General features: G+C 44.5%; 2 protein-coding genes across 8 annotated transcripts in view; both read right to left on the reverse strand.

Annotated features, from left to right (window-relative positions):
• Nucleotides 1-326: 326 nt before the first annotated feature.
• neurod6b (neuronal differentiation 6b) lies at nucleotides 327-8,865 on the reverse strand. Of its 3 annotated transcripts, XM_086129180.1 has the most exons (4): nucleotides 7,475-8,865; nucleotides 5,905-5,991; nucleotides 2,123-2,393; nucleotides 327-1,956 (listed from the first exon to the last, which is right to left on the reverse strand). In XM_086129180.1, the coding sequence occupies exon 4, from the start codon at nucleotides 1,946-1,948 to the stop codon at nucleotides 926-928; it is 1,023 nt and encodes a 340-aa protein (XP_085985306.1). In that variant the 5' UTR covers nucleotides 1,949-1,956; nucleotides 2,123-2,393; nucleotides 5,905-5,991; nucleotides 7,475-8,865; the 3' UTR covers nucleotides 327-925. The 3 variants fall into 3 exon arrangements, with proteins under 3 accessions (XP_085985306.1, XP_085985308.1, XP_085985307.1); XM_086129182.1 differs by lacking the exons at nucleotides 5,905-5,991; nucleotides 7,475-8,865 and adding an exon at nucleotides 2,914-2,997; XM_086129181.1 differs by lacking the exons at nucleotides 5,905-5,991; nucleotides 7,475-8,865 and having other exon boundaries at nucleotides 2,123-3,045.
• A 270-nt stretch (nucleotides 8,866-9,135) lies between these two features.
• The window catches only part of pde1cb (phosphodiesterase 1C, calmodulin-dependent b), a 65,849-nt gene continuing 58,646 nt past the window's right edge, over nucleotides 9,136-16,338 (reverse strand). For 3 of the 5 annotated variants that reach the window (XM_086129335.1, XM_086129333.1, XM_086129337.1), the window contains 3 exons: nucleotides 14,861-15,036; nucleotides 13,227-13,436; nucleotides 12,599-12,932 (listed from right to left, as the gene is read on the reverse strand). In XM_086129335.1, the coding sequence (XP_085985461.1) occupies nucleotides 12,826-12,932; nucleotides 13,227-13,436; nucleotides 14,861-15,036 (493 nt within the window). In that variant the 3' untranslated portion in view covers nucleotides 12,599-12,825. The other 2 variants (XM_086129336.1, XM_086129334.1) reach the window with 1 other exon arrangement.

Consider the following 16,338-nt stretch of genomic DNA (forward strand, 5'->3'; position numbering starts at 1 on the left):
CCGATCCAACAACGCCAACTCATCCAAGGGCAGGGATCGAGCCTGTCTAGAAGTGCACAATCCCCCCCCCCCCTCCCCACGAGTGGATTTATACTAAAACAAATGTTTGGACCCCTCTCTAAATAAGTCACATTTGATTTCCCTCCTATAATTCATTTATTAATTCAACTGTGATCAATGACACAAGCTCATCACAGAACACGAACATGACGAAGATTTCGATCCATAACGAGTTGGCACAATTTAGCCCCCCCCCCCAAAAAAAGTTTCTGACATTGTGCGTAAAAAGTTCACCCCCCCCCCGCAAAGAAATAAATAAACCATGTGCATTCCATATTAATGGTGGTCCCTTTTTAAGGCATGTGACACATGACAATAATAATAATAATAATAACCCCCCTCTCAAGCCAATAAATGACAACAGAACAAAATCTTTCACATAACGCGGTTTTGAAATGTACAATAATTCTATCATAGACCCTCTTATCCATGGCTGTCAATAAATATGTCCAAATAAATAATAATAATTTACATTCACCCGATTAAAACACAATTTACTCCCACACTCGTATTTTGAATTGTTCTGTATACTCCCATGGGAACAAATTCGATGAAATGCTTTGACCGTTGTGATGTCATTTTGACCGATTGCGTTGCATAGCTTCTTTGCCATTTTATTGCTCAATCCAAATTCATCAAAATCCGATGCCCCCCCAAATGACATTTAAATCCATACAAATAAGCCTCGTCGCCGAATGACGGTCTGGTTCGGGCCGTTTTTTTTTTGTTTTTTTTTGTTAAACTGACTTGTGTCTGGAGTTTGTTGCGCTTCGGCGTCCAAGCGCAGACTTTTGACGTAGTTGATCTGAGGGGAATTAGAAGAAGCATTTTTGTTTGCGGGTGTAAAACTGAGAGTTTGTGCATGTTAATTGTGGTAGGAGGCGTTGAGATCCCCCTGCGCTTGGAAGGACTGGCCGCGGACGTGCAGGTCGTACGGGTAGCGGCCCTCCGGGGCCACCCGATACATGGAGCCGTGCGCCAGGGCCGCGCGTCCGCTCGCGCCGCAGTAGCGCACCCCGTAGTGGTGTCCCCCCCTGCCGTAGTCCGGCGGCTCGTCTTGCTTGAAGGCGAAAATGCCGTTGAGGTTGACGGGCGGACTCAGCTGGCTCTCAAAGTGCGGGCTGCCGGCCTCCGCGGACGCGTAGGACGGCTCGTAGGCGCCCGAATAGCCGTAGTGACGGAACGGCTTGGCCGGGTCCGACGGGCCGCAGCCGCCGTGCCCGGCGGGGGCGCTCGCCTCGGAGCCCGGGTAGGCGGACGACGAGTACAGCGGGTCGTACGCAGGCCGCCCGGAGAACACCACCTCCCCGTTGTGGTCGGTGAGGAAGTTCCGGGCGTTGAGCTGCAGACAGCCCGCCACCAGGTTGGTGGTGGGCTGCGATAATCCTTTGCAGAGGGTCTGCACAAAGGCCAGCAGGTCGGGTCTCTTGCCGGCGCTGAGGGTCTCGGACAAAGCCCAGATGTAGTTCTTGGCCAGGCGCAGGGTCTCGATTTTGGACAGCTTTTGCGTTTTGGAGTAGCAGGGCACCACTTTGCGGAGGCTCTCCAAGGCGGCGTTGAGGCCGTGCATGCGGCTCCTCTCCCGGGCGTTGGCCTCCTGCCGCCGCATCCTGGAGCGGTCGTGCGGCTCCTTCGTGGCCTTCTTCTTCCGGGGCCCGCGCTTCTTGTGCGGCAGGAGGCCACCGTCGTCCTGCTCGTAGTCCCGGTCCGAGGAGGCGGCGTCGTCCCCGGCGGACCTGCACGGCTCGTCGTCGTCTTCGTCGTCATCGTGGAGGTGGCGGGGAGGGCGAGGGGAGGCTCGGTCCTCGGAGGCACCTCCGCGTGGGTAACCGGCGCCGAAGCGGGGCTCACACATCGCGTGCGCGTCGTCGAATGGCAGAGTCAACATAGTTCCCGCTGAAACAGTAAAAACATTACATTTAAAAAAAAGGTTTTTACTTAATTGTCCTGTAATGCCACCCTCGACAAAACTTATTGACAGCCACAGTTGCACCCCTAAAGGCATTCCAACTTTTTTTTATGGATGACAAAAAGTACAAGTTGAACACAAAATGCAACTCACCATGCAGGGAGGGGGGTCAACGCGTAGCCTGCATGCTCCCAAACCTCTCGCTCCCGCACCCCCTAAAAAGATGACAACAATAATGACAAGAGCACACCGAGCCCTCCACACTCTCCTCCTCTGCTCCTCCTCCTCCTCGTCGTCTTCTTGCAGGACTGTCTGCCACTGGTGCCAGCAGCCGGTATGCATGGCGGCGATGGTGCCATCTGCCGCTGACGTCTCATGGCAGTGCGGACCACGTGCTCGGCGGGTCCCTGGGGACCCTCCTGCACTGCAAGAGCGGGGGGGGGGGGGGGAGAAGATCACAAGCAAGAGGCATAAATTTCATGCACGTGTGCATTGTCAACAGGTATGCAGGTACGTTCGCCCATGTTCATGTGAAAAAGCAACTTTTACACTGCAAAGTGAAGCACCTTGGGAATGAAATACTCTATCTCAGTTTGCACTTGGAAGTCAGAGCAAAAAAGAAATACAAATCGTATCGTTTCTTGGGTGTCACTGCACATCCGTCATTAGAAGGACAAATTCAAGTAGAATAACTTTAGGGATTCTGTTAACTCTTGTATAGATCTTGTACACTCTACCCCGAGCAAGGTGCACATTGCACCACAAAAGCACACCTGAAAACTTACAATGTGTTTGTTGTAAGCTATCGAGGCAGAATTTTTGGGTTCAGCTGTCCCTTATGCTATTATGTCACAGGCAAAAGGTAAGCAGAGCTGCATTGAGTTTTGAGCGACGCTAACTTGGAGTCATAAAATTCCAACGCGAAGGTCATCGCATAAACGTACCTGCGTTAAGCTGAGGATCGTTGAGGATTCTGCCAAGAAACACTGTAAGATCGATTTCAGAAACAATTAATGCATTCAGTTTCACGTAGTTGTGGAAACGGAAGAAGTAGATGGAATAAAATTGTTGTATTGGTTGAGTCTATCATATTGACTTATAATGTGTATCATATAGAAATGACCCATGTGTGTGTGTTTTGTCACACAGCCTTGGTCACCTTGGAGCAGTATCAGACAGATGGATTATATTGCACATGCACATCTTTGCAATATTCATGTTTCAGCTCCTTGCTGAGGATAAAGAATGTATGACTGTGAGTATACTATTGGAAAGTATATTGAATGTGTGTCTAAATGTGTTGTGTTCAAATACTAGTTGCTTAAAGGCTTACGTGAGCGTTTTGCATGCATTAGCAGCTAGCAGATGAAAGGCTCAGTCAGAAGAACAAAACAAAACAGTCGAACGATGGCTTTTATCCGGAAAAACTCACAAGTCGGGTCACCCCAATCTCAAGGCACCACTAGTATGTCTCCCAGCAGGACATAAACGAGCCCTTCGACCGTGCTTCACTTTTTCTGTACGATTTTCAGCTAAAATTCTGATGCGAGTCACATTAGAGAGTCGATTTCAGCATGCGGTAAGATGATGATGATGAAGGGGTGTGTTTGATACCGGGGCTCCAAACAGTAAGTGCACCCCGAGGATAGAAATATATGCAAGAAAAAAACAAAGGGCCGATGGCAGGCTGCCAACGCCACACCGGGGGCACAGCTGGCACTTGATATGGCTGCATGCGCTCCTCAGTTATGCGGAACACACATACACACGTACACACACACATTCACGCACACACACACATGCACACGTATGCCAGCCAATGACCTTGTTACAAGGAGAATCAATTAAAGCCCAATATCAATCTTGCTGTATTGGACATTACAAGACATGAGCACAAAAGACATACCTTCATACAAATACAATGCGTGTGTGTGTGTGTGTGTGTGTGTGTGTGTTTCAGGAGCATCCGATGAGTCCGACTCCCCGTCTCGGACTAATCAGTCGACTGCACTAATTGCAAATGCAAATATGCAAATCCATATTAATTAATTACTCCGCTAATTAGTTCTCTTGTCTGCTCAGGTAATAAATCACGGTGTGTTCAAGAAGAGGGGGGAAGAGAGCGTGAGAGACTGATCTTTTTTTTTGGCCGCCGGACCGTGTTCTCGGGTGCCAGGTCGGCCGTCAATCTCTGCAAAAGTGACGGCGCCGCTTTTAGGAGGTGTCACACTTGGGGAGGGGGTGGCGCTTGTCGATGACGCCTTCCCGCCTGTCAGCGCTTTTAATTATCACATTATCAGCTTTTACGCCGCGGTTTACTCAATGGATGTCAGCGCCGAAGGGAGGCGGCGCGGCGGAGTGATCAACTCAGCAAAAAACGCCAAGAGAGAAAAAAAAATAGGGAATGTTTTTTTTGGTTTTCTATCATTAAAGCTGACACTTGAGCAGTGGTTTGCGCACGATGTCATAGAAAACTCCGATCGGTGTTTGGAATGCGATCGAAATGTAAGAGTCAGTTCAAATGCCTATCTTTGGATTAACAGTGGAACACAACGGCAATACAGTCTGACAGCCATCAAATACCATCAATAATAATAATAACATTCCACATTTTACATGTTATTTTTAGTGTGTGGCTTAATTTCAACGGGCACCTCAGAAAACTCAAGACCGTGTCGTTAGCATCGACGTCTATGCTAACTTAGCATCGATGGCAATGCTAACATAGCAAGGCAGTCGTACAGTAGCCTTCGTTTCTCCTCAATCAAAGAAAGAGGGGAAAGAATGTCAACAATTCCATTTTGTGAAGTACTGGAGTCGTTTTTTTAGCGCCGGTTGCCTTACTACACCCTGTCACCGAGCCACCCACTGGCGCGGTGGCGGCTGTGGCGAGGGGGAGGAGCATCGAGTCTTGCGGGAATGATTAGCGAAGGGTCACGGCTTGCACTGCACCGGTGTCGTCCAGCTGTGCTGTTCTAGCCAATTAGAAGCGCCATATGCTGCGGCACTCGGGCTGGCCACACCTCCCACTCACAAACGCGCGCGCACACACAATTTCTATATGACAATGGAGGAGATGGCGGTCAGGTATTTCCGTGGGTGTTTGCAGGCTGGCGTCATGCATAATGGATGTGTTGTTGAAAATGTAGAATGTAAAGATGTTTGTCACAAGACGTGTGAGATGTTGCCGGGGGTGCGCCATCCTCTTTTTCTTTTTTTTCCCTCCCCCCAAAGCGAAAGCAATCTGTTCGCACGCACTCAATCTGTCGCTTCGCCGAGCGACAAGATAAATACTTTTTTTTTGCTCAAAGGTGTCAGCTTCCCATATTTAAGTGAGTTTTTGGTAATTAGCTTTATGTACAGATTCCATAAAGTTGATGAGGAATTGCAGTGACGACAACATAAATGTGTAATAAACATGTGCAGAGCTGAGAGGAGACATACTCTGGAAAATTGGATTTTTAATAGTTTGTGTACAAAAACAGTGGCGCACTGAGATGTGAGTGGAAGTCATTCGGTGATCTCGCTTGTATCTCAAATCGTCGTTTGCCACTGAAATGAATGGAAATGCCATTAATCCAATCCAGCCCATAAACAATAGAAATTGTTGTAACCTGTATCGTTTTGTTTTGTGTTGTGTTATATTGTTTTCGGCATGTACAAAGTATTGAAATGTGCTGCGACCCCACCACATAAGATTGAAGTAGCTTCTATGGAATCGCTCTTTCACATGTTGAATGGTTACTTGAGGTTGCCATATTGGCGGTCGAAGTAAAACTGGAATATTTGCTGGGACTAAAGCAAATCCATAAAACAACATCCTCAATCACATTTTCAAGGGCCCCAGGAATGACTTGAACTTAACTTTGTTTTTTTTAATGGCAATTTTTTTTCTCAAGACCTGACGCAGAGATGATTGACAGGCGTTGTCTCACCTCATCGACACTCTCGGTTGTTGATGTGACGATCCCCTTCTTCTTCTCATCAAGTGTCCCTGTCTTTCTCCTCTTCCTCTTTTTCGGCTACAAAATGTGACATCGAGTGAGCTTTTTAATGGGAGGCCACTAATGAAGTCACGTCACACAGCCTTGCAACCTGTGCAACAACTTTGGCGCAACACTGCTTACAGTCGATGTTCCATTTGACGATCAATCGATTTATTGACTGCCATGAACGTTTTTGTATTCATCCATTTTTACGAAAAAAAATGAACTGACTGGAAACATAAATGTGAGGAAATAATGTGAAGATGACCTCCGTTTTTTCCCTTTGAAATCAATCATCAATTAATCGAAAATGTAATCGACAGTATAACGATGCTCTCATCAACACGCTGAAAATATCAAGTTGAAGAACGTCTGCATCAAATTTAGCATCTATTAAGAATTCCGCAGTGTGGCCTGGTTGGAAATTTCTCCACGTGACATTGTGCCATCTGCCTTTCGACGCATTTAGCCAACACCAGCGACGTGGTGCCCGCAAGGTTCGAACAGCTCCACATCGATCGCAATTAAACAAAACGCCCAAAAGACTGAGGACACGTCATGTGACAAAAGTGCGCTTTCACCAATCCGTACATTGGTTATAGTCATAATCATGATCCTGGTCGATGACTTTTTGGAAAATATTTGGGGTGCATATCGAGAAAAAAAAGAAATCCACAAACCTCCGAAAAGGTTTGTGCTGGTGGCGGCACTACTGCCGTCTAAATGAAGCTTCGTATGACTCACTTGAACGTATTTTCTTGGCATCAAGATATCATAAGATTCCAGTTGAGCAATACGTTATAGATGAAGATCCTCAACTCACTTCATTATACTGTAGTTCCTTAGCACTAAGATGCCACAAGATGGCGGCAAAGTGACACTTTTATTGCTTTGGCACAGAAACAGCGAACAAAAAAAGCTCAACTTTTTTTTTTTGCTAACATAATTCCTTTTGCTCTTATTTTCCTGCGGAAAACAAACAAAACTTGTTTTTAATGACAAAAATCAGATCACGCTTTTTTCACAACATAAAAATAAAACCTGATGTTTGTCCGGAAACAACAAATCAATCCACTCATGAGCAGCTGGGTTGAAACTGTTTTCACACTGTTCCGTTCTCACTGACCATACAGAGTGGACGGTTAAAGCATCTTGCTTACTTAATTTTTATTAGCATAACTCTTGTAAAGTACAGGTACATTACTTAGTCTGGTTACATCAGAGAACACGTCACTTCCTGTTTCCACACCCAAAGCTGTCCCCCTAGCAATATCAACTCAATCTAATAATACTATTGTAACAGAACCCAGTGACAGGAAGACTGCGGTAGAGAAGATATATATATATATATATATATATATATAAGATAGTTCTAAGACAAGATTGGCTGAAAAAGGGAGACGAATGCGATGTCCTTCCAAGGATAGGAGAAGTGAGAAAAGCTGAAGGATCAATCAATCAATGTGATCACAGGGAATTGTGCACTCCATCAAACGGGAAACAAGAAGTGAGATCTTACATGGATCGTCAGGAGACATCTGCCGTCGTCCAACACGACGTCTGCATGGTACCAAGTTGAATTGAGGGCGGGGGGGGGGGGGGGGTGGAAGTGGAGGATAATTGGCAGGCAAACCCGGTCTCCATCCTGAAAAGCTTCCAGGAAGTAAATGCTCGTCTGGCCACAGAAGCACTTCCTCGTTCCCCCCACTTGGTCGAGATGAGCTCGCCTCTTTAACACCGGAGCCAAGTCTCAATGACGCGCTCAGGCACACACACACACACACACACACACACACACACACACACACACACACACACACACACACACACACACACACACACACACACACACACACACACACAGCCTCCATCACTTACTGCTAATTTAATTATTACTCACGTGACGCCTATTTCGGACATATGGACTTCAATCGTCTACTTTCGTGTTGCGCAAGAAAACGACGACTCGGCCTGAAAACCAAGAAATTGGGAATACGTGGCACCACCGTCGTATGAAACGGGGTATTTATTGTCAAGGCCGGTCACACAAGTTGATAGAAAGACCAGAACACATACACACACATACAAAAGAGCAACAGAAGGACAGACTGGCCGAGGACACCTCGCCATCCTCCAGAAAACGGGAGATGCATGCGAGCCGAGTTCGGGACAGGAGGTGGGGTGGAGCACAAATACCAACACACACACACACACACGCACGCACGCACACACACACTCTCACGGCTGGATGGTCGCAGCGCAATTGCACATGTAAAACAGCAACACCAAGTGTGAAATATGTGTTTGCTTTATTAAGCGTGCAATAGATAAAGCGAGTGAACTCACATCCATATAACAGAAGTGTGTGTGTGTTTGTGTGCGCGCGCGCCTTTATTTTTTTTCTCTCTCTCACACACACACACGCACACACACACACGTACACGAACACGCTGCGCGCGCGCACGTCTGGAAAGAAGCGTACAAGCTCATTTGCACATCTCACTTGCGAGCAGATTGACTATTAAATAGAGTAATGGTGCAAAACAAAGACTCCGTAAATCAGCCGCAAGCCCAAAGAAGAAAAAGAGGAGGAAGAGAGAAGAAGAAGTGGTGGCATCCTGGCAGCCTTCGACTGCTGCGAGGGGCTCCTGGCCGAATAGAAGACGTGGGCTCCAGTGCAAACACGGGCTTTTAGGGGAACAGCTGGCGTGTAATTGAATTAACATTGGCCTTCTGCTTGTCGCCCTCCGCCATCTCCGCACATCCGCATGCCGACCACGACGGAGTGTTGCGGTGCGCGTCTTACCTCGCGAGGGTTCGGGATTGTCGAGGTGCGGTCCACGTACCACCGGTGCTACGTTGGCTCCCTCTAGTGGCTTGCAAAAATCATGACTGCCCAAGTACGCTTCAGAATCGGAGACGGGCAACTTCACCGATAGAAGGGGGCCGTGGCTGACCAGATTTATGACAGAAACGTCTTTTTAAATGCAACGGTGACATCTGGGTGGGCGCTTTAAGTTTCCAAGTTACATCGGAAAAACGCTCAAAGAGGTTATGAAATCGGATGAAATGACATTTTCGACTGAGGGCATATCTTACCTGCCGGAGCAGCGGAGTCCTCTCACGTCCCCCTGAGCAAGACCGCAACGTCATGAATGAAGACATGCTGACAGGATCTGAGCCCTTTGAGTCCACTTTATTGATACAGCTGTGCAGTCACATAGCATGGTGGCGCACACACACGCGGCCGCGGTGAAACAGTGACACACGCACACCTGCATGCATACATTGTCACACTCACTCTCGGTCATTCCATCGAGGATTTGGTGGACTGTTTGCCATCCATCTTGTGATTTTGAAATCAATAAACAATCAAACATCACTGCCATAAATAGTTTCCGCCTCGAGAAGCCCTGGATACTACAACTTCAAAAAATGGTTAGACGTTGCATCTGAATTTTTTTCCTGTCGCATGTAATGTAAATTCAAACAGTGGTGCCTCGAGATACGAGTGGCACGAATTACAGGGTCTCCAAGATACGAGCAATCGCCCAAGTGATTTGTTTGCCACGACTTTGGATACAATCATACAAACACAAATAAAGAAAATCGTTTCACAACTCCTCAGGTCCATCGTCATTTTTCAGAGAGAAAAAAATATATGCCTTGAGTCCGATTAGATTAGCCGTCTGCAAATATCGACGCGAGCCCGTTAATGGCAATTCGCATGACAGAATGTTAGCATTAAGTTAAGACCTTGTGAGAGCAAAGTGGCTACTTTAAATGCACAAGGTGGATTTTTCTTTGTTTTATGTTCAGTTGGAGTGTTCCCTGCCACCATAACATACAGTAGTCGCATTTCAAGTTTACGCTCGCAAGTCAAAGAAAAACAATTGTCTAAGTGACAGCTTGTTTCGAAAAGCTTATAAACCGGGGCACTCTTCGGCATCATTGCATGTTGAATGTTGTGTTGCCATTGACAATGATGTTGCAAATGAATATCCAACCTGTATTTAACAATGAATATGATTTGCAAATAATAAAAAAAACAAAAACAAAGGAATGGCACAACATATCCCTATTGGGCCTTAAAAAGGTTAGAAATATCTGAAACGTTCAACAGTCCACCATATCTCTCTAAAGGCAAGCACGCCCCAATGCACACACTCATTCACACGCAGTTGCAATCAGAGCAGGTCACAGTGAGGAGATCAGAAATACACATTAAGTATTTTCCGGCATTGTTGTGTTTGTTTTCTTTTTTTTTTTTTTTTACATCCATCTGACCTCGAGATGTTTGATATCAGTCGTCTAAGGGGGGGGGGGACAAATTGTTACAAAAACACCACGTGGAGAAGAAATCCGACTAGGACGCTGACGACGCCTACTAAATATGCCATACAGCAAGAGCATGTGAAAGCAGGAAACAGGCAGGAAACAGGCTACCTGACAAATGTTTGTTCTCAACACATGGAGGAAATGATACAACACACTCACGCAAAAGCTACAAAAACTAAAATAAAAACGAAATGGAAAAAGACGTTACAGCACGAGAAAGTTTCCAAACAGGTCACGGCAACATGACAAAAAAGCTCCCCCAAATGTTTTAAGAGAATGAAAAAATATAGGGGAATATATCTTGGACAAAATGTGGAAGAAAATGTGACAAAAGAGAAAAAAAAGGTAAAACATGGGGGAATTTGGATTATTGTGGAAAAAAAGTGAAACAATAAACAGATACAACAAGGCAAAACAATAATAAAATGGGAAAGTGACTGGACAAAATTAAAAATTAACTGAATGTGGTATTAAAAAAAGCATAAACATCAGAAAAAATTGGAGGGGGGGGGAGAGAAAAAGTAACACATTTTAAGAAATGAATGAAATGAATAATTGTAAAAAGCAAAAAAAAAAAATTAAACAGGGGAAATAGTGACCTTTCATCCTAATATAGAATAAATTAAATTAACTGAACGTGGGATAAAACAAAAAAAAAGGAAAATCATGCAAAAATGGGGATAGACTTATAAAACAACTAATTATATAAAACTACTATCATTTATGTATTCAGAGCTCCAGACTACCTGTTTTTAAAAAAATTATAATAATAATAATTGTTCTTATTATTTAAACCTGGAACACAATAGCTCCGAAACTTGACGTTTTATGGGCGCAAGTGGAAAATTTAGGGACACGCATTGTAAATCGACTTGCCAAGTAAATATTCACATTTCCATTAATTTTCACTATATTTCTGATAAAGGGGCAAATGTACTGGTTGCACATTTGTGAGTAGATGAAAAATGAACTTCAAATTTTAGGGGCACCATGTCAAAGTTTCAGAGCAGTCTGGAGCCTTTACAATCATAAATATACTGAACAAAAAAGGAAAAAGAACAAATACATCAATTCACAAAGCAAACCACGACATTATTATTATTGAATATACAATTTGGAAAATGTGAACCCCTCTCCCCCCAGAAAACACTTACAATAAATTTAACAAAGTGAAATGACTTTTTAAATATGAAAAAAATAATACTTTTTTTTTAATGTGGAAAAAAAAGTTTTCATAAAATAGGAAAGAGGAAAACAATACATTTTGAAAATAAAAATAGGTGAGCCACTAAATAAATGAAAATAAAAGTCAAAACCACTGGCCAATGGAACCGAAGGCAAAGAGGACGAGAACTGTTACAGCACAAAAAGTTTGCAGGTTGCAGGAACAATGACATCTGGTTCCTACAGGTGCAGTTACATGTACAGTAAGAGGCACACAGGCAGATCGAGAGAAAAGTAACTTTTCACAGCACGTGACGTTGCCCTATTATTAAAAAAAAAATAATACATGTCGAACAGAAGAGGTTAAAAAGGTTTAAAAAAAAGAATATAATCCATAAAGTTCTCACTCATTACTAGATGTTTCTTTTTTATTCTAGATTTCTCCCTTTTTGTATCTATTTTTTTAAGAAGCACATTACATGCCAACATCTTGGCACTATTACCCAAATAATATTGCACAAGTGCACTATTATATTTTAATGAGGGAATGCAAATACTACCATTTGTCTCGCGCTTAACCGCAAGTATACATGTACAATAAGAGCTAAAGCGCAGGTTTCGTTATTTTACATATGCACAATCAGCAATATTTGCATCCTATAGTCACAGATCGGGGTGGGGAGGGGGGCAGGACAGCTAAAGGAGACGCTTTGCAACGGCTCAAAACACGAGAAGGCATCAAGAAGAACAAAAACGCTAAAAAACGTGAGCCACATTGTTTTAAAATCAAAAACAAAAAACGTTTTACATGATCGGTTGTATTAGCAATAAGAGCCATTTAAATTAAAAACATTTCTCCCCCATTGCAGATTCAATATACATTTCACAGAGCCTGAAACAATAGAGAACTAGAAATGAAAAGCTGTTTTGCTATCCAACTTAAGAGGGGACAAAACCAGGAGCGTGGTGAAATATGTACAGTCGAAAGAAAAAGTCAAAAGGAAAACGCTTAAAGTGAAGGTGTCAGTCAGTTTGTTAGATTCCAGCAGGGGGCGACAAAGTCCGACTGATTGGATTCCTCCCTCTCTGGCGTTCCAAGCCCCGCCCCCCCTCATTCCATAGACACCTCGGCTATGTGCAAGACAAAATGCAAAACATGAGGAGCAATAGATGTCGCATCCATGAATTATAAAGCTCAGCAAATAAATTAAATACTAAAAATAAACAGCAGCTTTGCACATTCAACACAATCTGTTCCGAGTTTGGATTTCGTATTTTTTATTATACCGTGTATACCAGAAACAAGAGGAATTTCAGCGCAACAGCAAATTGTCGCACTTTAGGGATGTTTGGAGGTTCTGGCATACTTCAACATTTGAAATCGTGGTTTGTGGTTGTTGACGTCAACTCACCATCGATCGCCGTGTTTTTGGTCTCTCCACTTCCCGGAGAGTCTGCGCCTTCGAGCAACTCTCCTAAGCCATCAAAAGATCCATCTTATTAAATGTCCTCTTATTTGGATGAAGACTCAAGATGATTAGATGCAGGAAAGGGACTGACAGATAACCATATAGATTGCAGTGGCGCCTTGAAAGACAATTTGAACACGTTTGGTGACCATGCTCATAACTCCGAACACATATCTCAAGTCAACTTTCCCCATCGAAATGAATCGAAATGCCTTTGACAGTTCTTGTACTCAAAATGGCGATCACAAACCTGGGAAATAAGCCACATGCTGCTTCACCCAGTCTAAAAGACAAACGTACCGTTCTGCAGCGAGGGACTCATATGTGCGACGCCCCCAGGCGGCGGTGGGGCCGCATCATCAGCGTAAGGCTTTGACTCTGCCTCCTGGTCTTCCACTTCCTGTTGGCTGTCTTTGGGCTCGGTCGAGTCGGCGTCGTCTTCCTGAGGCTCCATAGCGTCTTCCTGCTGGGCTCGCTCCTCCGCTTCCCTTTTGGCTCGCTCCTCCGCCTCTGAAGTTTCACATGGGACACGACATAGCGGAAGGTTAGGGAGCGTGTTGAATCCATGTTTCATTCGTTCATTTGTTTTTCAAAGCAAAACTGGAAGAAGAAAACAAAACGTGACTTGCTTTATCAATATTAATTCCCAAAACAGAAAATGAAAAAGAAAAAAAAACAGATCATGACTCGTTTTCTGAATTCTGATTTCGTCCACAAATGGAAAATTGGGGGGGGGGGGGGGGAACCATAACGGGGCATTAGGACGTTCCATGTACTTTGGAAATGTCATCTGCCACACGTCGCATGACCTGAAAGTAAAATTACGATTTGTTGGCCTTCCTGTGTGGAGTTTGCATGTTCTCCCCGTGCCTGCGTAGGTTTTCTCTGGGTGCTCCGGTTTCATTCCACATTCCAAAAACATGCATGACAGGTTGACTGAGCACTCCAAATTGTCCCTCGGTGTGAGAGTGAGCGCGGATGGTTGTTTGTCTCTGTGTGCCCTGCGATCGGCTGGCAACCGGTTCAGGGTGTCCCCGCCTCCTGCCCGAAAACAGCTGGGAAAGGCTACAGCACGCCTGCGACAATCGAAAGGACGAAGCGGTTCGGATAATGGATGGATGGATAATTTATTTTCATCATGAATCTGCTATTGATCCAAATGACAAAGTCTTATTAGATTGTTGAAGACCAAACAGCCGGCGGTGGAACCAATAAATGTCAGGTTGATTTTTAATGAGTGGGAAGTAGACAGAAATGAATGGAAATAAGGCTTACAATTTGTATTCATGCCAACCTTGGAGCCGCAACAAGTTTAAAAAATGAGTGCGTGCATAGGGTAGGTGTGCACAGATGCTACACAGGTAAACACTAAATATGCAATGCAGGAAACCCCAATTAATTCTTCAAGGTGGACTGGAAGTTTTGTACAGTAGGGCCTTGAAATGGGAATTGAGTTTGTTCAGAATTGACACTAAACAAAAAAAAGGTTACACTGCATCAATTGAATTGCCATTGTGCTTTGTCTGGTGTGTCTGCCTTGGCCACCTGGGGTCTATATAACATAGGCAAATATACTGATCACTGCGATGCTTCAGCTCATCTCAGTTCATCAGTACAGCATTAATATTAGTCATTCTTTGCAGAGGATAAAGAAGAGATGGCTGAGTATGTTACATGTTGTTGCACCATTTGTGTCCAATCCGTTGCTTCAAGGGATTTGGCACAGATGCTATTTAATGCTAGCATTAAGCTAGTGTTCTGAAAGGCTCAACTACATGGTCATTTCAAATACATAAAGTGTAATTCTCTGTGTTTCATGTTTAGTTTGGCAGTAAACCTCAAACTGGAGCTTCAAGCCTTTTTTGAAGAGCTGCTCATTTGCCAAAGTGCTGCAGTTGTGAAGATTTTTATTTAGTGGGAAAAAAGTGGGGTACCTTTGGTGGCATGCGCTTTCCAGCGCTCCCTGTTCTGGTGGACCTCCTCGTTCCATAGCGCCTTGAAGTTTTTCATGTCCACGGCCAGCAGGGGGCTGTGGCCTGACGAGCAGCTGTCGGAGGCCATGCTCTTCACGCAGTGTCTCTTGGCCTCCTCCGAGCTAATACTGTTCAGACTACATGCAAAGACAAAGGAGAAGAGCTCAGAGCATCATAAATAAATACTGTTAGGTAATGTTGTAAAACACAAAATAAATATCTGGCTGATTGGGTCTCCAACTATCAAGCGAATGCTATCCTAAATCGCAGCAATGTATTTATTTTGCGTGCGAGGCAAAAGCAGGCTGATCACTCTTTGATCACTGGTACCGTGTAACCGGCAGATGCTTGTAATTGAGCATTTGTCTTTTGGCTTTTGTGGTTCAAACAGATGGCATCACGCCGGGTGTAAACATGACATAACCTGCGTTCTGTGCGAGACGTGTGGTGCATTCAAATGCAGTCAGACATTTCAAACGTCCATCAATGCAGTCAATGTGAATAATTACAAATATGGGCTTTCTATCAATCTATAAAACCTGACATATCAAGAAAAACGAGTTGGGGTGGGGGTGAAATCACTTTGTTATTTTACTTAATTGCAACCAATGGTCCATATAGTGCAGATATAGTATTGGGCTCAAAATGTTGGTATTTCTGTATTGTGACAAGACTAGTGTGTGAACTTAGATAATTTCCTATAAACTTTAAACTTAAATCGATTTCGGTGCCTTGCCTCCCCTCCAACATCGATGGAATAGATTAGATTAGTAAAAAGCAGCGTCCCATCATGTGACAGCTCTGTGATGGGATTAGAGGAGACGGGGACGTCACTGAAGTCGGCGGCATTCATCCTTCGGGGAAAGGGAACGTGTGAAGATGCGCGAGGCAAAGCAATCCATCCGGCGTTTGTTGAGATGATTCACTTTGGACTTGACGCGCCCATCTGAGCGATGAGAGGCGAGCGATAATGGCCAGATGGTTACAGACAAGTGAAAGCGGCAATAAGCGGCGTGATGGAAGATGGGAGGTCTGAGGCGCTTCAGCCCATCAGGTGAGCAGAAATCGCCACGGCTGTGTGACATTTATGCTCGGTTAGCTCCAATATGAGGGCCCGCCAAAGTTGCAATCCCAGCCCCCGGCTGAGTGATTCTAATGGCGGGTGCTGAGCGCACTGATAAGCAGGCTGGTATTGATGTGAAGGCTGAAGGGAGGCTTCACTTTTACACAGATAAACCTTTTCATTAGCCCTCTTGTTCGACAGTTTTTTTTTTTTTTTTAAATGAAATGTAAGACAGGTTCTGGTTGAAGCCACCCACATTTCCAAAAGGGCCAAAAATCAATTTTAATGCAAGCTCGGGATAAAGCTATGAGGCCGCCCAAACAGCCAATTGAATTCTCCCAAAAATATTTTTCATGGAATGTGGTTGTGCTGAATG

Source organism: Hippocampus guttulatus, chromosome 14 (assembly GCF_054856545.1).
Source record: "Hippocampus guttulatus isolate MCC_2025c chromosome 14, RoL_Hgut_1.0, whole genome shotgun sequence".
Lineage (NCBI taxonomy): Eukaryota > Metazoa > Chordata > Actinopteri > Syngnathiformes > Syngnathidae > Hippocampus > Hippocampus guttulatus.

Excerpts from the sequence above, each read along its gene's own strand:
- neurod6b (XM_086129180.1), bottom strand. The coding sequence starts at position 1,948 with ATGTTGACTCTGCCATTCGACGACGCGCACGCGATGTGTGAGCCCCGC.